The sequence below is a fragment of the Lampetra fluviatilis genome, chromosome 76 (genome assembly GCF_964198595.1).
Source record: "Lampetra fluviatilis chromosome 76, kcLamFluv1.1, whole genome shotgun sequence".
Classification (NCBI taxonomy): Eukaryota; Metazoa; Chordata; class Hyperoartia; order Petromyzontiformes; family Petromyzontidae; genus Lampetra; species Lampetra fluviatilis.
Window position 1 is genome coordinate 2051930 of NC_136350.1, and position 24077 is coordinate 2076006.

The 24077-nt window shown below is 48.2% G+C and overlaps 2 protein-coding genes across 3 annotated transcripts; one reads left to right on the forward strand and one right to left on the reverse strand.

Moving 5' to 3' along the window:
* Window positions 1–272: 272 nt before the first annotated feature.
* Window positions 273–19921, reverse strand: LOC144953453 (uncharacterized). 2 transcript variants are annotated; one of them, XM_078884036.1, is made up of 2 exons: window positions 19854–19921; window positions 273–3879 (listed from the first exon to the last, which is right to left on the reverse strand). In XM_078884036.1, exon 2 carries the CDS (start codon window positions 3840–3842, stop codon window positions 2577–2579), a length of 1266 nt encoding a protein of 421 aa, XP_078740162.1. In that variant the 5' UTR covers window positions 3843–3879; window positions 19854–19921; the 3' UTR covers window positions 273–2576. The 2 variants fall into 2 exon arrangements, with proteins under 2 accessions (XP_078740162.1, XP_078740161.1); XM_078884035.1 differs by lacking the exon at window positions 19854–19921 and adding an exon at window positions 8477–8523 and having other exon boundaries at window positions 273–3927.
* On the forward strand, window positions 17932–23052 carry LOC144953448 (uncharacterized). Its single transcript, XM_078884026.1, has 3 exons — window positions 17932–18009; window positions 18842–18969; window positions 19776–23052. The coding sequence occupies exon 3, from the start codon at window positions 19786–19788 to the stop codon at window positions 21616–21618; it is 1833 nt and encodes a 610-aa protein (XP_078740152.1). The 5' UTR covers window positions 17932–18009; window positions 18842–18969; window positions 19776–19785; the 3' UTR covers window positions 21619–23052.
* The last annotated feature ends 1025 nt before the right edge of the window (window positions 23053–24077 follow it).

Here is a 24077-nt window from a genome sequence, read left to right on the forward strand (position 1 = left end):
TCCATGGCAGCTGGGTCTGTTCTGTGATCTGCCAGAGGGCATTTGACATTTCACGTGGCCTTAAAAGTGCACCTAACATGGTACATAAACTAGAGAAATTCCATGTGTAGCCGGCCCACCCTGCCCTCCCATGAATCGTAACAAGGGGATAGGTCGGCCAAATAAGAAATGAAGCTCAGAGAGGATGAGCATACACTCTGCATTGTTTTCTGTCCTCCGGAGAAGTGGGCGACTCCACTACAGATGGGCACCAGAGGTTTGTGAAACGGAAATGCTTTATTTCAAATTGTTCTTCCAAGGAACATTTGCATATCTGCAATTATGACCAAACATATCCCTAGCACCTTCCACGTCACACATCTCAGAGCAGCTCCTCAGCACGGAATCTACCGCAAACATAAATAACAGCCGCTTTTCAAATCTAAGAGCATTTAACATCTTATTTAACAACACAAATGTAAATATTCCACACCAAACATATGCATTAAATATCTGTAGTGCCTCTTAAATATGCTACATTCCTAATTAATATTGCATTAATGAATCAATAGTACTTATATTATGAATAATAAAGCAATAACACATTAAATTATAGTGACATGTAAATTTGGGATATTTAACTGATAATAACCACACAAGCTTTCTTTTTGAATTGTGACTGGAACCTCTGCCAAAACACCTATTCTGCTCGCCCCATTAACTGAATGTAAGGCTAAATTCGTATGCAGGCAATTTTGTGCATTTTACATGCACAAATCTGGCTGTCGCCTGATGAAGCTAGTTGTAATTACTGGCAAAACATCGTACTCCGATAGTAAATGATCTGGCTTGGCTCTCCAACACTGCTGTACGAGTAACGAATTGGCATGTTCTGTTTCCGTGAAAAACCTTAATAATTGGCTGCGTCGGATGGTGGCTGGTTTAACGACATACTTTTTTTAGTTACGCGATCTAACCCAAAAAAAACTGTATTATGGATATTAGTTGCGAAAGGCCACGTGTTAAACTCAGAAATATCTGCACAGATGGGGGGGGGGGGGAGAAGAGGACATCAGTGGGGGCAATGGGCGAGACACCGAGAGGCCCTTCGTAGTCGCTAGAGTAAGGCGGCCTTTGGTCGGCGAAATTCGAATATTAAACTTCCTGCAAAAAACGGCAAACACAATAGAACTGGAAAAAAGTGAACGTATCATACCTGTAATCATGACCAGACACAAACCTATCACCCTCCACTTCGCACAGTACCTCTTGATGGGATTTAGCACTAGTGTTCATTTTCTAGACCCAATTATAACCAATTTATGTTGAAATATAAAAATTTACTTTAATAATATCAACGTCTTAATTGTGAATATGTTCACCACCAATAACTCAATCAACAGTCAAAGATTACCTAGTCCATGGCTTTCGATTAACATTAAAATAATATTTATTTAAGTTATATTTGATTTTCTATTTGAATAATGGAATATCTCACCCGTCCACCTCAAATCTGAAATGAGGGTGTTCACTGTACTTAGAAATCTACACACTGTTGGGCATGGCATGCTCTGAACATTACCTACACGCATAAAAAAAAACACCAGCACCTGGCTCTACATAGCAAATACACGAACATTGCAGAGTGCACAATTATACGTGCGATTCATCGCAGGTAAGCTCACACCAGCTACAGCAACTGCATGGCGCACAACACGCCTCACTGCAAGTGGCATGCAGCGTCAAGATGCAGAACTTTACTCTCATTCGACACCTTTAAACTGCAACTCGCGACTGAGTGCAATGATACATTGCGTGCGATTCGTCACATGAAAAGCCAAAGACGGCTTCTTACACTATGCACTGTACACATACTATACATCACCATACATACACACATTTCACCACATCACAACATTTACAACATACTATTCACAATGCACTGCACACTTGATATTACACTACACTATAAACCACAATAACTACACTATGCAAGGTGCGTACATAGCCATCAGGTGGGATGTGCAGTAGATTTGCAGACCCCTGCTGTTAGCGTAAAATTAAAAAAGTAACATCAGGCTAAGACAAATTAAATGAAACCCAAAGGGACTAAAAGCAAAACAAGTGCAAAAAGTAGGCCTGACATTAAATTATTTTGATATCATGAACATATATTTAGTGTATGAAGCCAAAAGTAAATTTTACAAAAAGTTACCTTTTCTTTAATTAAAGGGCATTTAAAAAGCAATAAAAAACAGACTGGGAGCATGCAGAAAAGCACGGCCACACATGACAGCCACTTTAATAGTAATGAAAACAGTTAAAATTCATACTTGTTCATTTAATACGTAACCATCAAAATGCATTTCTAATTCGTGTTTTATAAGGCAGCATAATGCTTTGCATATCGACTATTTCACTTCGACACTCAATAACTTTATCTGTACAGAAAGCCCATCTATGCTTGGATGACACCTACACCCCTATGCATTCTTGAAATGATAGAATCCTGTGAATAAGGCGAATGCTATGGGAAATCGTCTCCAACTCCAGGTTACACATCTTCCAAGGTGTAATTTCACACGTGCCGTCCCCTCCTACTCAGCTTTGTCCAAAAACTCCACCCACACCTCCACATCCACAAACTGCTGGGGATTGCCTCTCTCTCCCTCGAAATCAGAATGCTCCTCCTGCTTCACGCTGCCTCCATCCACTTGTAGATTGGGTCCTGGAGTCGAATCTTGATATTCACATTTCACCGTCACTTCTTCACATTTCACTTCTTCACATTTCACTGTCACTTCTGGCTGTGTTGCCAAGTTGGAATTTTCTTCTGATTCGTGTTTCATGAGAGATGGGCTCATTGCAGCATGTTGACTTTCACAAGTCAATTTCACTTTCTCCTTGTGGATCTTCTCATGCCTCTTTAGGTTTCCTGATAATGTAAAGTCCTTCCCACAAACAGTGCACTTGAAAGGACTCTCACCTGAATATGTTGTCTTATGTTTCTTAAGAGATTTTGAATGAGTCAATGCCTTCCCATACACCATGCACTTGTAGGACTTATGCACTTGGTGTGTTCTCTGATGAACACGAAACGTTTTTGAATGAGCAAATTCCTTCCCACACATAGTGCACTTAAAGGGCTTCTCGCCCGTATGTGTTCTATTATGTTTCTTAAGATATGCTGACTCTGCAAATGCCTTACCACATACACTGCACTTGAAGGGCTTCTCACCTGTGTGTGTTCTCTGATGAATTTTAAGTGTTTTTGAATGAGCAAATGACTTCCCACACACAGTGCACTTGAACGGCCTCTCACCGGTGTGTATTCTCTGATGAATGTGAAGAGTTAATGGTTGAGCAAATGCCTTCCCACACACAGTGCACTTGAAGGGCTTCTCACCGGTGTGTGTTCTCTGATGATTTTGAAGAGTTACTGAACGAGCAAATGCCTTCCCACACACAGTGCACTTGAAGGGCTTTTCACCGGTGTGTGTTCGCTGATGAACATGAAGAATGTTTGAATGAGCAAATGCCTTCCCACACACAGTGCACTTGAAGGGCTTCTCACCGGTATGTGTTCTCTGATGAATATGAAGAGTTTGTGAACGAGCAAATGTCTTGCCACACACAGTGCACTTGAAGGGCTTCTCGCCCGTGTGTGTTCTATTATGTTTCTTAAGAGATTCTGACTCTGAAAATGCCTTACCACATACACTGCACTTGAAGGGCTTTTCACCTGTGTGTGTTCTCTGATGAATTGTAAGAGTTTGTGAACGAGCAAATGACTTCCCACACACACTGCACTTGAAGGGCTTCTCGCCAGTGTGTTTTGTCTGATGTCTATTCAAGTTACACATCTGATCTGTGCTGTATGGACACTGGATGCATTGGTGCCTTTTACTTCCAGCCTTTGCCGAGCCTCTTTTCTCCATGTGATTGATTCTGCAGATACATACATATTACACACAATATACAAGCAGACCTCGCTTAGTGCAACCCTTAGAGTGCCGATTTGTTACAGCACTCTTCGTCCTGGATATTTTTGTTCATAATTTTTTGTAAGTTTACAAAGTGCTCACAAGTGAGAAAACGCAGCAGAGCTCACCAAGCAAACGTACCCAGCTCATTGTACGCTCTGCCAATGAGAGCGACGAATGCTCTAAGCCAACCAGACCCCACCCCACACGAATTAATGATCACAATTCGTGGTCATGACTATATTTTTAAAAAATTGACTCGTTTAGCCAGTTGAAAACCCACACGACCAGGATAGTCTCAGGCTCCACCTAAAAAAACCTCGCCGCCCAAATTTAGATTGAGGGCTTCACTAAGATCAGGGAGGTCCTGGAGCCTTTCTCTGAGAATGACCCGGACTGAAAGCGCAGCAGCTCCTTCAACCTTGTCTCCCTCCACTACCTTGTAGGATGAGTAAAGTAGAATGCACTCGTAAGTATAGTACATAATACTGATATTATAAATCATTTTTATTAACTAATGTTTAGCATCTGTTTTCTTATTAGCACTATTACCGATACCCCAATGAAGCCCTCATATTATTTATACTAAAAATATAACATTGTCAGGAATGCATCCCTATGTAGTATACAATGGGTTTATGATGACCCCTTGTAGCGCTGAACGATTGGTGCTCAATTATCCAGGAATAAAAGCATCTGGAGGAGCGCTAAGCGAGCTTTGGGTGTAAAGGGCAAGGGCACCCACACCGACTGTGGAAGCCACTGGTCAGTCTGCCTCCTCTCTCAGTGACAGGGCAGGTTTTGCCCATGCACGGTTCAAGCAGGCTCTACCCACTGCCGTGCAAACGTCATCAATCCAGCATTCCAGGTTCACCACTCTGGTCAAATGAAGCGGTCACCCTGATTAGTAAGACAGAGTCGATAGACATAATTAAGTCCATCTTGAAAACTCACCTCTTTAAACTTTGTCTTTTTGTGTGTGTGGGCGAATGTGTGGGTGGGTGAGTGTGTCACAGGTGTTGGGTGACTTCAATGCCCGAGTTGGTCATGATGCTGGTACTTGTTCTGGAGTAATGGGAAGGCATGGGCCAGATCATCTCAATAACAACGGCAGGAGGCTGCTAGATTTTTGTGCAGCCCATGGGCTTGTAATTACCAACACGCTGTTCCGGCATCGGCGTATCCACACCACATCATGGATGCATGCCAGGTCCAAGCAAGAACATCTGCTGGACTACAGTGATGGAGCAGCGGATGCGGGCCCATGTCCTTGACACCAGGACCTACCATAGAGCTGATCTGCCCACTGACCAGCGACTTGTCATCTGTAAGATGCGCCTGCCATTCTTCCACTCCGGTGGTGGGTGTATACCCAGGACCCAATCAAACCCTTAGTGGCATGGTCTCAGCAAGCTGATGAAAGCTGCAAGCAAGAATTTCATCATCGCTTGCGGCTGGAGTTGGCGTCGTCCACCACTCCTGCTGATGTCGAGGTGAGGTTTATGACTGTTGCTCATGCAGCTGCAATGGCTGCTTTGGGTACACGGTCCAGACCTCCCCAGAGACCCTGGCTGACAGAGGAGGTGTTCAAGCTGGCTGAGAAAAAGCGACAAGCCCACTCTCATCGGCTACAGCATCCCACGTCAGAGAATGAGGAGGCTTACCGCAACCTTCGCTCGGAGGTTCGGACAGCCGTGAGGCGCTGCAAGGATGGGTGGTGGTCGTGGGTTGCTGAGGAGATGGAGTCTGCCTCAGTGGCCTGCGATCACAAATCGCTCTTTAATTCCATTAAAAAAAGTTACCTGCAGTGCCACACCTATTACCGTCATTAGGGGAAAGAACGGTGATCCAATCTCCGACCCCGAGGAACAGGATTTCAGATTTGCTGAGCATTTCTGTGAGGTCCTGGGGGAGGGGAAACCCCTCACCCAGGAAAATAACGCGAGACAAAGTGGGGATGACCTTGCTGAGGCTGCGGTGCCTCAAATATTGGAGAAGGAAGTCACCCCCTGTGAGTGGCTGGCTGAGGTGCCATCTGTTGAAGTACTGAAGGCGATCCAGAGTCTGAGACCAGGAAAGGCACTGGGCCGAGATGATCTCCCAAGCGAAATGCTGAGGGAGGGTGACATTTGTGCACAAACTGCCCTACTTGACATCATAACAACAGTCTGGACCACTAGACGGGTTCCAAAGGACTAGAAGGATGCCCTGGTGGTCCCCCTCTTTAAGAAGGAGGACCGCACAGAATGTAACAACTACAGGGGCATCTCACTCCTCAGTGTGCCGGGAAAGGTCCTGGCAAGGATTATTCAACATCGCCTTGCTAGGCATGCTGAGGAGAGGCTTGCGGAGCCCCAATGCAGTTTCAGAAAAGGGCGGTCCTGCACAGATGCCATATATTTCTGTCTGTCTGCTACAGCACAAGTGTAGGGAATTCCGACAAGACCTACATCTCTGCTTTATTTACCTGGTCAAGGCCTATGATACCATCAGGCCTGGGCTCTGGATTGTTCTTCGTGCTTTCGGAGTCCCTGACCCTCTGCTCAATATTATTAAGGACCTTCATGATGGTGAGCTGGCCAGGGTAAAATTACGTGGCCGGGAGTAGGAGTTATTCCCTGTACACCTTGGGGTGCGACAGGGATGTCCTCTGGCTCCCACATTATTTAACATCTATTTTGACCACGTAGTTAGTGAAGCCTTCAATAGCTGTCCCGGAGGAATTTCCATTTGGTACAGATACAATGGGAGGCTGATCGATGCCCGGGTGCGGTCAAGGGATGGCTCCCCATTGCTCAACCATGTTATGTATGCCGATGATCTGGTAATTGCTGCTCACTCAGAGGAGGAGTTGGAGGCGCTGCTGCTGAACCTGGAGCTTGCCACCAAGAGGTGGGGCCTTACCATCAGCCCCACCAAAACTAAGCACCTGCCTGGGTATTTTGTACCATTGGACACTCCACCCCCACAACTATCCTATTGGTGATAGGGCAGTTGTGGAGAGTTTCCGATACCTGGGCAGTGTGCTCATGACCGGCTCCGGTTTCACAGCAGATGTCTCACTCCGAATCAGTCGAGGCGGCATTATCTTTTCATCGGTTGCGTAACGCTATGTGGAAGCTACCTGATCTATCACTCCGCACGAAGCTTCAGGTCTTCTCGGCCATGGTCATTCCCTCCCTTCTTTACGCTTGTGAAACGTGGAACCCCCTAATGGTACATCTTCGCCAGTAAGAAACATTTAGGCTGGCCTGCCTACGATCCATCCTGGGTTTAACCAGGCTGGATTGTGAGAGCTCACAAATCCTTGAATAATGTGGACAAAGTCCCATCGGTGAGCTCCTCCGGCTGGCAAGGCTGCGTTGGCTGGGTCATGTAGCCCACATGCCCAGCCACCGCATGCCTAAATAGCTTTTGTTCGGCCGGATCGAGGGGGCTAAACGGACGCGGCACGGGCTAGAGCAGAGATGGAGTGATGTGGTACAGGAGGATGTGGAGCTGAGTGGACTTTCCGATGACTGGCACCAGTGGTGTCAAGATCGGCCTCTGTAGAGGAGGCCCGTGAAGGACTATACTGGGCAGTTGGAGGCAGTCGCCCAACAACGGAGGGCAGAGGAGCGACGCTCACAACAACGAGCGGAGCGCCGGGTGGATAAAGCACAGCAAGTTGGCAGAGTAGGGTGCACAGGTGGTGCATCAGCCAGTCGTCTCAGTCGACCCGTGGCACCTGGGTCTGCTCCGTGACCTCCTGCCAGCGGGCGCTCGACACTTCACATGGCCTCAAGGTGCACATGGCCTGACACAAGCGTAGTGGTGACGTCACCGCCACTTAGTGGCGAATGGCGGTTGTTGTTGTGTGGGCGTTAATATAGCGGTTAACGCACTGTGCTACGGACCTAGTGACCGGGTTAAATTTGCCCTCAAAGCCAACACTAGTGACAAATACCTCAACTGGTCCTAGGCCTCCCCTAGGTCAACTCGGCCTCAAATGACCTGGTGCGGTGTCTAAACATCGCCACTCAAGAGACAAAGGCAGTCCGGGCGTGGTGCTGGTCACCCACCACTTTGTGTGCCGTACCGGCATTCATAGATACTCGCTAACAGTGAGTGAGTGTGTAAGTGTATGAGTGGGAGCGTGTTGGTGGGCGAGTGTAATTGTGTAATGCTTTGATGTCTCATTCCGACTAACAATAAACGTTTGGGCTGGTATCCGAATATTCCAGTGTTGAAAAGCTGCCTGCAGATTACTCAATCGGGAATACGCGCAGAAGCATCGCCCCCCCCGAGAGGTGAAGTAGTCAGCCAGGTGAAGACAAATTAAACTGAAGAGAATCAAAGCAAAATCAGTCAGGCAAGGCCTGCATGGCTCGGCCCCACGTAGTAACGTTCCAGCCTGGACACCGATTGCATACTTGCCGCTACTCAATTGCTATCGCTACGAGAGAGAGGGAAGAAGCGAGGCTGTACCTGGGTAAACAACAACAACAACCAACATCACGATGTGAACTTCTCACCTCCGATCCGAGCGAGTTGCGCGCACAGAAGCAGCTCCTGGGGTCTCGTGACGTCACACAAAAGCACGCGACGGGAGAGATGACATGACGTCACTAGCACCCACACCGCCTCTCCGCAAGTTTAAGTGAATGTTTATGAATAAATTATGTTAACGATGCGTGCCCATATATGGAGTGATTGGGCGTGGCTGCTTAACTGCATATAATAAACCGGCGACGGAATTATTGCGTAAATTATGTTAATGACCCGCCAGTCGTATTTGTTTTACCGGAATGGCAATCGGAAGCGACCAAGCAGACTCAACGGCACGTCTGCTTGGTCAAACTGGGAGTTCCCTTGATGACATGACGTCATCTTCTTGGTTCTTTCGGTAAAGTCACGTAGAAGGGATATAATAAAATAATAAAAATAAAACATAATAAAATCGAGACATGACGTCACTAGCGGGGTACACCTCCCTGCGGGTCTCGCGCCGAAGACGGCACGTGGAGGGGTGACGTCAGAGGCGGCGAGTTGTGGTGAGGGGAGCGGTGGTGCAGCGGTTCGCACTGCACTACGATTCCGGAGGTCCGCGTTCGATTCCTGCTCACGGCCGACACCGGCGACGATTTTCTGAATCGGTCTCGGGCCTCCCCTAAGGTCGACTCAGCCTCAAATGAGTACCCGGTGCGATGTGCAAATATCGCCACTGGGGAGACAAAGGCGGCCGGGCATGGTGCTGGCCACCCACTCCCTCGTGTGCCGTGCCGGCTTTCATAGGCGTCTGCCAACAGGATTTGCCCCAACAATCTGTAATTGCTATTGGGGGGAAATCTTAATCTTTGTGTACACAGTATTATGTATCAGTGACGTGCGGTCAATGGTTGGGGAGGCACTGGCTAGTGTCAGCGCCAGATTTGCACACGTATGAACCCGATAGAGGTAGCTTAAATTCACCATTCAATTGGCAGGTTGCACAATGACTATTGGTGAGGCGGCCGTATGTTTCATATTTCATATCAGCAGTCTTTACAACACACGCACACAGGTCAGTTACGTATTCGATTCACGTTTTAGAGGCGAATGCAGTTCCTCTCTTCATACTCATTCAACACAAATGAAATATATATATTGCATGGTCTTACCTTGTAAATGAAGTCCATTCGCCTATCCTTCTGAACAAATATGTCAGTGACTTTGTTGTAGAAGTTCTCTTTATTCTGTTTTAGTTTTAAAAGTCACTCCGTCTCAATAAAGATGATTGCCAGGGATGAAATTCGTCCTTGGTCAGTCCGATTCCGACTGTATGTTTTGAGTCGTTTCAAAGCAGAGAACGACCTTTCAACGGACGCTGTTGAAGCTGATATAGTGAGCACTAACTTTGTCGCCTCGGGAACCGTCTGCATCAGATCATTCTGGGCCAAAAAGCTGAGGAGCTGTCCGGGTGATTTGCATTCGTTCCTCTCTATTTGTGAACTATACAATCCGATAAGGTCAGCCTTTAGTCTATCAAAGTCAAAGTGTCTTGCGTATTTTGATAGGTTCTGCAGTTTGGTATCATCGAAATGTTGTGACATTTCATACAATTTCATGTATTCAACCAAACCAAGGAAAGTTAGCTCACCGAAATAATCAATCTTTTCCTCTCATCTTTGATCAGTTGTTTATTTCGGGCATTGTCTGTCAGGCCAAGTGTGAAGAATTTCTGCTCGAATCGATCGTAGAAACTGTCTAACTCATGTCTCTGGCGTTCCACAACTCCAATTATGTCACGGATTCGCGCACAGCAGAATCCAATGCCCATTACTTTATTCCGCAGCACACGAAAGAGTGCATCGGTTTCATTGAAAATGCCCTCATATGTCATTATGAATAAGCATGTTGATGCTGTTGACAGCCAGAGATCATATCCGGCGGCCATCATCAGGGTGTCATTGTCCCAACCATCGGGATTTTCGCTCATAATCCGGAACACAGCACGCAGATCAGATTGGTACATGTGCAATAAAACACGTGAGGCCCCGCTGCCTTCGACACAGCGGGAGGCAGGACGCGGCCGGTGAAGCGCTGGCCCAAGCGGGGTCATCAACAGCAGAAGGAGTCCTCAGGGGCCACGCGTCTGTGGGCGGAAAAACAGGGCCCTTCGGGGGATCAACCAGCAACTGGGGTGGTGCGTCGGACGCATCAGACACCGGCAAGGTAATCATTGGGGATGACGGATCGACGCGCGTAGGAAAGAAGGGTTCAACCGGGACGTGTGCACGAACCAACGGCGTGGACCTGCCCGGATACGCACACATTGAGGATGTCGAATTTATATCAATTCCACAGGCCCCTCCCATGGTCTGTGCAATTTGGGAGAGGTGCCCACCGGCACCTGGGGGCAATGAAGCCAGGCCCGGTCGCCCACAGACCACGGCATGTCGCGATTCGACCAGCGAGCACACCGCTCGTTACGAGCCTGGGTTTTGGCCATGCTGATTTGCGCCGCCTCCCGCGCTTCAGCAACGCGGCGTACGGAGTCGCAGACGTGTTCAGGAAGGGTCTGTTTGGGCCCTTTCATGGGCGTTCCCAACTGCACGCCAATTGGTGGTACATTCCCCCGTCCATACATGAGGAAAAACGTCGAGTACCCGGTGGAAGCATGTGGGGCCATACGATAGGCGGAGAGCACGATAGGAATTTGTAGGTCCCAATCTTCCTGTTTCTCACTCACAGTGTGGCAGAGCATGGCGGACAAGGTACGGTTCAATCGCTCGACCATCCCATCCGTTTGCGGGTGGTAGGGTGAAATCCATAACGCATCACAAACATTGCGTAGTAATTTTAACGAAAAATTCCGACCGTGATCTGTAAGCAATTGTTCCGGGGCGCCTTTGTCCATAACATAAGCATTCAAAAATGGAAGACGCCGATTGATCGGGCAAAGGCCACGCCATCGGCCACCGTAAAAAATATTCCACCCCCACCAACAGGAATTTTTGCCTCAGGTCGTAGGAGGATAAGGCCCGAGGATATCAAGGGCCACCAGCTCGTTAATCCGTGTAACCTGAATAGACTTCAAGGGTGGAATATATTTATGGTGCGGCGGTTTCCATCGAGCGCATTCTGGGCAGGCTCGGATAGCATTGGCGACATCGGATGTCATGCCAGGCCAAAAATAATCTCTCTGTAGCGTGAGCAAGGTTTTTTGCACGCCCAGGTGTAACAATTTTTCAGCATGCAACACCCGAATCAATTCATGCCGAAGCGCAACGGGAACCACTACACGCCAACGGCCCAGCAAATCTTCCCTCCACATCAACAGACCGTCCTGGAACACCGCTTGTGGTGAGTCGTCCGCTGCCGAGGACGCATGCAAGCCGTCAGCCTGATATCGCAAGGAAACCAAAGAGTCGTCCAGTAGTTGCTCGCGCACCCATACCGAGCGCAGCAGGTGCAACGCATTGTCAGCCGGCCCTGGGCTGGCATGCTCCGCGGAATCAGCCACCGCAAAATTTCCAAGGAGTAATGGAAGACAGCATGGTCAGTACGCACAATGAATTTCCGGCCGTACAGGTAAGGTCGATATTAACGTACGAAGTGGACGGTCGCCAATAGTACCCTCCTCGTCACACAATAGCGGCTCTCAGCCAGTGAGAGGACACGGCTACCATACGCAACAACCTTCTCCACACCATTCTTGGACTGGGACAAGACGGCGCCAATGCCTGTACCACTGGCATCAGTATCCAAGATAAACGGCAAGGAAAAGTCAGGATAATCGAGCTTCGGCGCGGTCGCCAAGTGATCACGAAGGGCCTTGAACACCTCCTCTTCCTCAGGTCCCCATTTAAATCTCTGATTCTTTGCCGTAATGACATGCAGAGGCTTAGCGATAGTAGCAAAATGTGGAACGAACCGACGGTAGTAGGAAGCTAACCCGACAAAACTATGCACGTCCCCCACGCAAGTAGGGTTCGGCCAGTCACGAACACAAAAAGTTTTGTCAGGGTCCATAGCGAGACCGTCAGAGCTAACATTGTGTCCTAAGTAACGCACGGAACGTTGCAACAGATGACATTTCTTAGGTCTAAATTTGAGATTCGCAGACCGCATCCTGTCGAAAATAGCCTTCAATCGCCGAAGGTGTTCTTCGAACGTACGACTGAACACAATAATGTCATCCAAATATATGAGGCACGTGTCCCATTGCAACCCAGCCAAAACATGCTCCATCAAGCATTGGAATGTGGCGGGAGCAGAATTCAGTCTCATGGGAAGACAGTTAAATTGGAAAAGTCCCTGAGGCATGCGGAATGCGGTTTTCAGCTTCGAAGAATCGTCCAGGGGCAGCTCCCAGAACCCAGAAGACAGATCGAGAGTGGAAAAGTATTGCGCACCCGACAACGCACCGAGGGAATCATCCATCCGTGGCAGAGGGTACGCATCTGCCACGGAATCTGAGGTTACCATCCTTTTTCTTAACAAGAACAACAGGTGCTCCCCACGGGCTATTAGACGGAAAGATAATGTCAGCGGCCAGCATCTCATCCACCGCGCTCCGCACGCGTTCCCTCTCCGTGGGGCTCAAACGGTGAGAATGCAGTCGGATAGGGCTCACCTCCCCGGTATCAATATGGTGGGACAAGAGCGACATGCGACCCAAATTGAAGTCATCCTTGCTAAAAACATTGGCGTAGTCGGACAGCAACGCCCGTAGTTCGCCGCGTTGTTTAGCGGCCAACGACGAATTCTCCCGGCACAGTTCTGCAATCCAACGATCGTCGGACAACACGCTAGGATGAATCGCCCCCACCAATCCACCAGATTCGCTCCCATCGTGGTCTGTAAAGGCGGTATTGGGATGAGCCAAGACCATACCAGCCAGGACTAAAACTCCTTCCGGATCCCCATTCAAAACCAGCAAAAACGGGGCCTCTCCGGAACGGATAATCGTTTGGGCCCCCACAAGAGCAAGACTCTTGGTAGCGGTGTTTGATGGGGATAAGAGTATACCCGCCGCCGCATCTGCATTGCCAAAGCCTTTCCGATATATCGCAATGGAATGAGCATCTGGAAGCCCGGAGGAACTTCAACAGTAATATCTGCCAGCGCCTGCACTGCAGCGCATAGTGAAGAACGACTGAGCGGGGACGGCAAAAAAACATCTTACGGCCTGCTGGCAACTCTAGACATCCCTGATCGACAAGGATTTTAACAGGCATCTTTCGAAGAAAGTCAGTGCCCAACAAGCAGGGCACTGCCAAGGACCTGGAAATCAAAACTGGCCCCGACACTGCGACATTCCCAATGGCAATATGTGCGTCCACCTGACCAATGATACCCATACTACCCCCATTGGCAGAAATACAAGTGTAATGCGGGCGTAAACGACCTTCCGGAAGTGACGTCATGGGGGGAGGAGTTACGTCACGTGGGGGAGAGGGTAAGGGTCTATAAGGGGGGTAACCGGGAAGCAGTCGGGAGTGATCGGGGACTGGGAAAAGTGAGAGGCCACGCAGGGCGAAGGGTGAGAGAGAGTGGCGAGGTCGCCACACACCCGAGCCACGAGGATCGGCACCGTCGGCCAACGGTGACCGACTCCGGGGCAGGAGGAGCAGCGAGGAGGCTGCAGAGAGCAGCGGGTCTGCAAGGGAGGAGTCGGCAGCAGGGGTCTGCACGACGTGACAGTGGCGGGGCTGCTAGGAGGAAGTTTGGGCTACGTGAGCGACAGCAGTCTGGGGCTGCAGAGTGGGGGCTACGTGAGCGACAGCAGACTGGGGCTGCAGAATGGAGAGGTTATAGGGGAGTACCGTGAGGAAAAGAGATCGAACCCAAATAAAGGACACAGGACAGAGAGAAGCGTCCGAGTCTTTTATTACACAAGCATCAAAGCCCGGCGCACCCGTGAGACGGGAATAGAAAGGAGTTGGAAAATCACGTCGGAGATAATAGTGGTAGATGCCCCAGTGTCCACTAACACCTGAACATCTACACCCTGTATGGAACCCGGCACCCTGGAGGATCCCGTTGCCGCGGCCATGACGCAGCGCGCCAACTTTCTCCATTGTGTTATTGATAACGGCCAATCCCCAACAACATTTTCTGAATCGCGGAGCAGTGGATTACTCCGCACGTTGAAAGATGTGTGAGATGACAATTGATGCCGGGTGTCTGATGCGTGCCGACTTGCCTGGCCGGGGTTATGGTCCACCAACGGAGGAGCCAGCGCTGGAGCTGAAGCTTCGGGAGGCGGTGGAGGATGAGGGCGACTCCGGCAATCCCGGGCGAAGTGGCCCAAGCATCCACACTTGAAACACGTCACAGTAGCCCCGTCGTCGGCTCCACGCAAATTGTAGGACCCTTCACGACGCGAGTCTGGCCTCCTCCGCGGATCCCAGCGAGGAGCGGCGGCGGCCAGATCCCTGATCCCCATGTCGTCCAGGATGTGGATGACCTTCGATGGCACCCATCCCTTCGGCTCACCATCTCGAGCCAAGTCCCCCGTCCAGGTAGCCATCTGTGCCCAACGCTGCAAGTTGTCCTGCGTGTTGAGGCATCTAGCGGCCCATCAGGACGTCAGCGGCTCATGGCCGCACACTGGCAATGTATGCCCATGTCCTTCGCCAACTCAAGCATCTTGCCCAAAATGAGAGGGTCGAGCACATCAGGTCTGGTGTCGGGGTAAGCGGCCATCGCAAGCGCCAACAGAGCACCCCGGTAGGCAAGAGGAGATTCATTACGGCCTCGCCTACGATGCATAAACTTCAGCTGAGTGTCTGAAGGTGGCTCGTAAACTTCTGCCATCTCGGCTAATGCGTCCTTCAATGTCTTCTTCCTGTCGGAAGAAAAGGAGCGGAATACTGCTAGCGACACGTCGTCGAGAAGGGTAAGTAGAGCGCCCAAAGCCTCATCCTCCATCCACCACACCGAACGGAATGCCAACTCGAAACGCCAGGTAAAAGCTCTCCAGTCGCTGCCCGTGACGAATTCTTTGATGTGGGGAAGACGATGGCTGCGCCTCACTCCACCGTCTCCGGCGGGCTCCGTCACGCCCGGCAGTGCACCACGTGGCCATAATGGCGGCCGTGTACTGCGCGAGGGGACCCTCCGAGGCCCCCCGAACAGAGCCCTGCTCGTCACCACTCAGCAGCATGTCCTGTGGCCGTCCCGGCGCCGCAGACGACGCGACTAGCATCACGAGTTGGAGTAGAACCGTGCGGAGAGAGTCGATCTGCTCTGCAAAACGCCGCCAGCCGTCGTCCGTGCACGGAGACGAAGACGGTTCTGCCCCGACGTTCTTCCTCGGTGCTATGGTCGCACCAGACGTGGTTACAGTAACCGGGTCCACGGCACCCAGGGTCGGCAGGTCTTGAGTGAGCGAGTCGTCATCGTCATCGGAAGACGGCGCATACAATAGCTCCACATAGTTGTCACAATTAGAAGAGCTTGCACTCTCATCGTTACCATGAAATGCTAATTCCTGTTTGGCTAGGAAGCAGGTCACATTAATAATGTCTTTTTAAACCTCACGGTTTTCCTTTAGCTTAGCATTGTGGATGCTGATATTTAATCTCCGCTGTTCATTCAAAGACAGATCTATCCAAAAGTTTTACAGAAATTTGGTTTTGAATGTGAGTTGTCGATTTTTCATGTTTGTTGAGGCTCGGTAGATTTTTCAAGTAAAAAAATCCCGCGTTAGTCCAAACATTGTCGGTAGTGGAGAACAGAAGGCAGGGAAAGCAGTAAAGGTGATTCTTCGTAGCACAGCCACACAGCCAGTCTTTTAGTTGGTACCACTCCATTTGAAACGACAATGTTATTTTCTGTCCCTTCGTTTGAAGTAGGTCCTTAAGCTCAGGCATTTGTTTTCCATTGTTTATCACTTCCTGTTTTGATTGAAAGTCCAATTTTGAAAATTTTTGTAAGGTTAGATATACGTTTTCCGTTTTTGCAGCCACTGAATGTTTTTTGCTAGAGCTGGCTAACGTGGAGGAAGAGCGAGCGTCAATTACGTAGGCTCAGGACACGCCCCCCTCAGTGAGGCAGATGTGATAGCTGCCTCACTGAGAGAGGCGTGTCCTCACTGAGGGGGGCGTGTCTTCAGTGAGGGAGGCGTGTCTGACAGGCAGATGTGATAGCTGCCTCCCCTGGTGCTTTTCCATTGCAGTTTTATGACGAGACCAGCGAGCCTAAATATCTTTATACACATACGTGAAATAAGTTACCTGGACTATGGAAGGCGAGGACATGTAATTAAGGGGTCTACAAACATTACATGGGTGACATACTGAGATAGTAACAGGCACGCGCTTATTGCCCGCGCTCCATACAGTTTCTGAGGGGTTGCGCAATCAGAGGGGAGGCTGAGCGCGTCACTGCCTCACCTCTCGTCTCTCCCTGTATTTACAGCGAAGCTCTCCGCAAATTTTGCGATTTTGACTAGAAAAAATGATGGGAATCATATAGAAATGACATTTATAACACAGATCAGTTGGAAAAATCTATATATTTATTTAAAGTTGCGCATTTTGATGTGACGTCACATTTCTCAAACCCCCCTCCCCCCCTCATCACACATCATCACAAATGTCTGACCCCCCCCCCCCTAGGCGCGTGACGTCATTTATGGACGGTCCCCAACACCGATGACGATTCTCTGAATGATAACCTGCTGTATGTTGTCGATGAGTATGCCAAAATTAAGAGTGAACGCCTTCTTTACATTCAACTGAATCAAAAACGCCTGCGTGTAAAACAGTATGCTCATCTCAGGGACGCTATCAATGCTGAGGGAGATGCAAACGCTCAGAATGTGGGGAGATTAGTTATTTTGCCTTCATCCTTAACAAGTGGACCAAGATACAAGACAGCTTTATTTTGGTGATTTTGAAAAGTTTTGGTTTAGCTATGTTTGTTGGAGTACAGAGTTAGCCTGATAACTTTAATCTGCATTGTGTTATGGTTGTTATTGTTTGACTTGTACACAACAGTGATTTTTGCACACAGCGTTGAAGTACTGTGTTTTTTTGTGGAAGACTTTGCCGTTTTTTCCAGGATTTTTATGTTGCGTGTAGTCACTTTAAGATGTTTCTTGTTGATGTGTTTTTTTGTTGTGGTTGCACCCGAGTCAAGAGCCGCATGGCTCACAGGGTTATGCCTAATAAATGAAATTGAAACTGAAAACTTCTGTTTCAGCAGAACCAATTTTTACGAATTAGTGTAAACTTTTATTATTCCCTTAACTTCAAAGGCCCGGGTGACGTATGTTGAGTCTGCTTGGTTGCTTCCTATTTAAATTCCATTAAAACAAATACCACTGGCGGCTCATTAACGTAATTTACCCATTAATCCTGTCCATTACATTCATTATGTCCGGTTCAGCGGCCACGCCCAATCACTCCATATATGGGCACGCCTCGTTAACATAATTTCCTCATACACATATGCGTTAACTTGAGGGGAGGCGGTGCGTGTGTTAGTGACGTCATGTCATCCCGCCGCGCGCTTCCGTGTGACGTCACGAAATCCCAGGAGCTGCTTCTGTGCGCGCAACTCGCTCGGATCGGAGGTGAGAAGTTCACATCGTGATGTTGGTTGTTGTTGTTTACCCAGGTACAGCCTCGCTTCTTCCCTCTCTCTCTCGTAGCGATAGCAATTGAGTAGCGGCAAGTATGCAATCGGTGTCCAGGTTGGAACGTTACTACTTGGGGCCGAGCCATGCAGGCCTTACCTCCTGCCCTTGCCTGACTGACTTTGCTTTGATTCTCTTAAGTTTAATTTGTCTTCACCTGGCTGACTACTTCACCTCTCAGAGCCTCCATTCTGTAGTTCAGGATCGTCGAGTTTTTGTTTTGCATTCGCGTATTTCCGATTGAGTAATATGCAGGCAACACTGGAATATTCGGACGATACCAGCCCAGACGTTTGCTTTTAGTCGCAATGAGACATCAAAGCATGACACAATTACACTCGCCCGCCAACACGCTCACCCACACGCTCTCACCCATACATTTACACACTCGCCCACTGTCAGCGAGCATCTATGAAGGCCGGCACGGCACACGAAGGGGTGGGTGTCGAGCACCACGCCCGGACTGCCTTTGTCTCCCGAGTGGCGATGTTTACACACCGCACCAGGTCCTCATTGGAGGCTGAGTTGACCTAGGGGAGACCTAGGACCAGTTCAGATATGTGTCACAGTGTTGGCTTTGACGGGAAATCGAACCCGGGTCGCCGGGATCATAGCACAGCGCGGGAATCGATACGCTATCGCCCACCCACACACACACTCGCCCACACACACAAAGACGAAGTTTAAATAGGTGAGTTTTCAAGACGGATTTAATTCTATCTATCGATTCTGTCTTACTAATCAGGGTGACCGCTTCATTTGACCACAGTGGTGAACCTGGAATGCTGGATTGGTGACATTTGCACGGACAGTGGGTTCAGCCTGCTTGAACAGTGCGTGGGCAAAACCTTCCCTGTCACAGAGAGAGGCAGACTGACCAGTGGCTTCCAAGTCGATGTGAGTGCCCTTGCCCTTTACACCCAAAACTCGCTTAGCGCTCCTCCAGATGCTTTGTTCCTGTAGAATTGAGCCAATCAATCAGCGCTACTATATAGGGATGCGTTTCTGACAATGTTATATCTTTAGTTTGAATAATATGAGGGCTTCATTTGGGTATTGGTAATAGCGCTAATAATAATACAGATGCTAAACATTTAATAAAAATAATTATTTATAACATCAGTATTATTTACTATACTTTCGAGTGCATTCTAGTTTACTAATCCTACAAGGTAGTGGAGGGAGACAAGGTTGAAGGAGCTGCTGCCCTTCCAGTCCGGGTCATTCTCAGAGAAAGGCTTCAGGACCTTCCTCATCTTAGTGAAGCCTTCTTGGTTCTTTACCGAAAGAACCAAGAAGATGAACCCCTGCAGTCACGAAAGCTTTAAATCGAAACTTAGTGAAGCCCTCAATCTAAATTTGTGTGGCGAGGTTTTTTTAGGTGGAGCCTGAGACTCTATCCTGGTCGTGTGAGTTCTCAACTGGCTAAACGAGTCATATTTTTTAAATCTAATTATGACCACGAATCGTGATCATTAAATCGCGGCGGGTGGGGTCTGGTTGGCTTAGAGCATGCGTCGCTCGCATTGGCCGAGGGAACATTGGGGCCGGGTACGTTTGCTTGGCTAGCGCTGCTGCGTGTTTTCACTCGTGAGCACTTTGAACAAATATCCAGGACAAAGAGCGCTGTAATAAATCGGCACTAAGGGTCGCACTAAGCGAGGTCTGCCTGAAAATTGTGTGTAATTTATATGTATTTGCAGAATCAATCACATGGAGAAGAGAGGCTCGGCAAAGGCTGGAAGTAAAAGGCACCAATGCATCCAGTGTCCATACAGCACAGATCAGATGGGTAACTTGAAGAGACATCAGAGAAAACACACTGGCGAGAAGTCCTTCAAGTGCAGTGTATGTGGTATGGCATTTGCAGAGTCAGTTTTTCTAAAGAAACATAATAGAACACACATGGGCGAGAAGCCCTTCAAATGCAGTGTATGTGGTAAGGCATTTGCAGAATTAGCATATCTTAAGAAACATAATAGAACACACACGGGCGAGAAGCCCTTCAAGTGCACTGTGTGTGGCAAGACATTTGCTCGTTCAGACATTCTTCATATTCATCAGAGAACACACACCGGTGAGAAGCCCTTCAAGTGCACTTTGTGTGGGAAGGCATTTGCTCAACCATTAACTCTTCAGATTCATCAGAGAACACACACCGGTGAGAAGCCCTTCAAGTGCACTATGTGTGTGAAGTCATTTGCTCATTCAAACACTCTTCAAATTCATCAGAGAACACACACAGGCGAGAGGTCCTTCAAGTGCAGTTTATGTGGTAAGGCATTTGCAGAGTCAGCATATCTTCACATTCATCAGAGAACACACACGGGCGAGAAGCCCTTCAAGTGCACTGTGTGTGAGAAGTCATTTGCTCATTCAAACACTCTTCAAATTCATCAGAGAACACACACAGGCGAGCGGTCCTTCAAGTGCAGTGTATGTGGTAAGGCATTTGCTGAGTCGGCATATCTTCAGAAACATAATAGAACACACACGGGTGAGAAGCCCTTCAAGTGCACTGTGTGTGGCAAGACATTTGCTCGTCCAGAAGCTCTTCATAATCATCAGAGAACACACACCGGTGAGAAGCCCTTCAAGTGCACTGTGTGTGGGAAGGCATTTGCTCGTTCAGAAACTCTTCATATTCATGAAAGTACACACATGGGTGAGAAGCCCTTCAAGTGCACTGAGTGTGGGAAGTCATTTGCTCATTCAAGCACTCTTCAAATTCATCAGAGAACACACACAGGCGAGAGGTCCTTCAAGTGCAGTGTATGTGGTAAGGCATTTGCTGAGTCAGCATATCTTCAGAAACATAATAGAACACACACGGGCGAGAAGCCCTTCAAGTGCACTGTGTGTGGGAAGACATTTGCTCGTTCAGAAACTCTTCATATTCATCAGAGAACACACACCGGCGAGAAGCCCTTCAAGTGCACTGTGTGTGGGAAGGCATTTGCTCGTTCAGAAACTCTTTATATTCATCAAAGTACACACACTGGTGAGAAGCCCTTTAAGTGCACTGTGTGTGGGAAGGCATTTGCTCATTCAAAAACTCTTCATATTCATCAGATAACACACACCAGTGAGAAGTCATTCAAGTGCACTGTGTGTGGGAAGGCATTTGCTCAACCATTAACTCTTCATATTCATCAGAGAACACACACAGGCAAGAAGCCCTTCAAGTGCACTGTGTGTGGGAAGGAGTTTACATTATCAGGAAACCTAAAGAGGCATGAGAAGATCCACAAGGAGAAAGTGAAATCGACTTGTGAAAGTCAACATGCTGCAATGAGCCCATCTCTCATGAAACGAGAATCAGAAGAAACTTCCGACTTGGCAACATGGCCAGGAGTGACAGTGAAATGTGAAGAAGTTAAATATGAAGAAGTGACGGTGAAATGTGAAGATCAAGATTGGACTCCAGGACCCTATCTACAAGTGGATGGAGGCAGCGTGAAGCAGGAGGAGCATTCCGATTCTGAGGGAGAGCGAGGCAATCCCCATGCTGTATATATAGGCCTTTTTCCAAAAATTGATATATAAAATAATTTTGACAATATTTTTTAAAAATAATAATAATCGATATAAAACACACCCTCAAACCCACTACCTCCCACAAACACCAGGCATCTGGAGGTCATAAAAAAAAGCAATACATTCCTGGGGCAAAGGGGTTAACGACGATCTGCAAAATCTCCAGGTTGTCAGACGACCATATGCCATGACCTCCCTAAAGTATTGGACAGTTCACATACAAATCTCCAGAGCCACAAACGGACATGATAACTGGAATATATTTTTTTTATATAGTTAAAGTTCGAAGCTTGACTATAAGAATAAGTCGATATTATAGCCTACAGTCTACATTATTGGCTTTATTATCAATTCCCTTAATTTACTCTTATTCACCGCATATATACATTTTTTATTGTATCTTTCTATCTATGTGACTTTACCAAATGAACCAAAGTACATAAGCTCCTGCAATCACGAAAACTTAAGTCCAAACTTAAGCTATCTCTCCAACCTCCCGATATCAAAATATAACTCGAGAATAATACACCGATCCCTGGCGACATAGACTTATAACAAAGCTTGGCAAAACCCTCGAAATAATGGTGGTAACAACGAGGGGCATTACGAATCTTGGTTAAACATAAACCAAATAATAACCACGAGATATTTAACCGGGGGTAACTCATAAGATATACAAGAAAATAGGTTAAACACACCAGACTAGATAATATGTATTCCATGAAATCAGAGCCTCCCCGGCCACCTTTGTCTTCCAACAATTTGACACAAACACATGGTAGCCGTTAAAATATGTATGAAGGGTGTCGGGCCTCGAGATAACAAACACTATGAGGGGGGGGGGGAAATGCAAACAAGCATAAACTTTGATGGAAAACAGCCCGTCCGGGGTCATCAAGGGAAGAGGGGGGGCGGCAATCGGGCGCGGCCGCGGAGAGAGGACGGTGACAGAGAGCATCTTTTTTTTTCTCTCACAAGAGATGCGCAAAGTAGGGAGAGAATTTCACATTTAAGCACGGACACATGCAATTCAGTCTTGCAAAAGAGCAGGCTGTGGGGCTTAGCCTCGACATTACCAATGGGTGTGGTGTCTCGCAGAGAAGAGGGGCGAGGTGATGCTCGTTGTTGAGTTCGGCATGGACCAACAGTATCGCTAAAAGTTTTATTCTACATTTATCCTGATGTTTTGAGTCGCTTGCAAAGTCAAGGATTGCGTTGAGTTGTATTGTACTAAGCTTTCACAGTTGCTTAAGAGGGTGCGAATACAATTGACAAGTTGTGAGAGTGAGTCCCAGCTCCCACGATCAGCTGCAGCTCGAGTTGAACTGACGAGCAACTTCGAGTTGAACTGACGAGCAACCTTTTTGGTTCTTTCGGTAAAGTCACGTAGAAGGGAAATAATAAAATAATAAAAAGAAAACATAATAAAATAATTCTCACGACGTTTCGGCCACAACACAAGCAGCCGTCCTCAGGTGAAAACCAGGTCTGTCGCCTCGACACACCTGGTTTTCACTTGAGGACGGCTGCTTGCGTTGTGGCCGAAACGTCGTGAGAATTACTTTATGTTTTCTTTTTATTATTTTATTACTTCCCTTCTACGTGACTTTACCGAAAGAACCAAGAAGATGAATCCCTGCAGTCACGAAAGCTTTAAATCGAAATCTGACGAGCAACGTCAAGCAATAAACCTCAAGAAAGGGCGGAAAGAGCCAAGCATCGTCCAAGCCAGCATCGCAGAGAACCAGCTGCACGCGTAATTGTGCGCCGCCAGAGAGCACGGAGCAGGAGAGAGAGCACGCAGCAGCGCCACCGAGCGCCACCGTGCAAGGGTGTCAGCTGCCAGCAGACAAGCGACAAGCGCTGTGCCGACTCAGCTCATCCAGCAGGAGAAAGAGCCTGACCTGCCGCCCGTGAGGAAGAGGAGAGTGCCGGCAAGAGCACCGTGGGTTCGACCCACACACACACACCGACCAGCACCAGCTGAGAACTAAGACAAGAGTGAGGAACGGCAACCAGCAAACAAGCTGGTGCATCGGCAAAGAGCATGGGGCAGGAGAGAGCGCGTGCAACCAACTCATCCAGCAGTGGAAGGAGCCGGCAGCTGCCAGCAGACACGCCCCGAGCGAGAGGGAGTAATGAAGCCATTTTTATGACACGCCACCCTCAGGCTCACCGTTCCGCAGGGAACAAACTAAATTTTGGTACAAGGAATGCCCAACCTCGGCGTCTGCTTTACGAAAATAATTTATCAAAGAAGACACGCACACAACACGCATATCGGGACGAATAAGATTGTTCCAAAAAGTTATCTTTGTGTTTCAAGAAGGGTTGCCATTCCAAGGTGGTGCATTAAATATCAATTTATCATGAAAAGCATTTGCTGCCCGTCGAGTTACATGAATACGATTGTTAGAAGTATTTTAGTCATTCGTTTTCGTTAATTGCATAATCTTGCCAATGAATTA

Bases quoted from the DNA above. Each gene is read 5' to 3' on its own strand.
- LOC144953453 (XM_078884035.1), bottom strand. From the start codon at position 3,917: ATGGAGAAAAGAGGCTCGGCAAAGGCTGGAAGTAAAAGGCACCAATGC.
- LOC144953448 (XM_078884026.1), top strand. From the start codon at position 19,786: ATGGAGAAGAGAGGCTCGGCAAAGGCTGGAAGTAAAAGGCACCAATGC.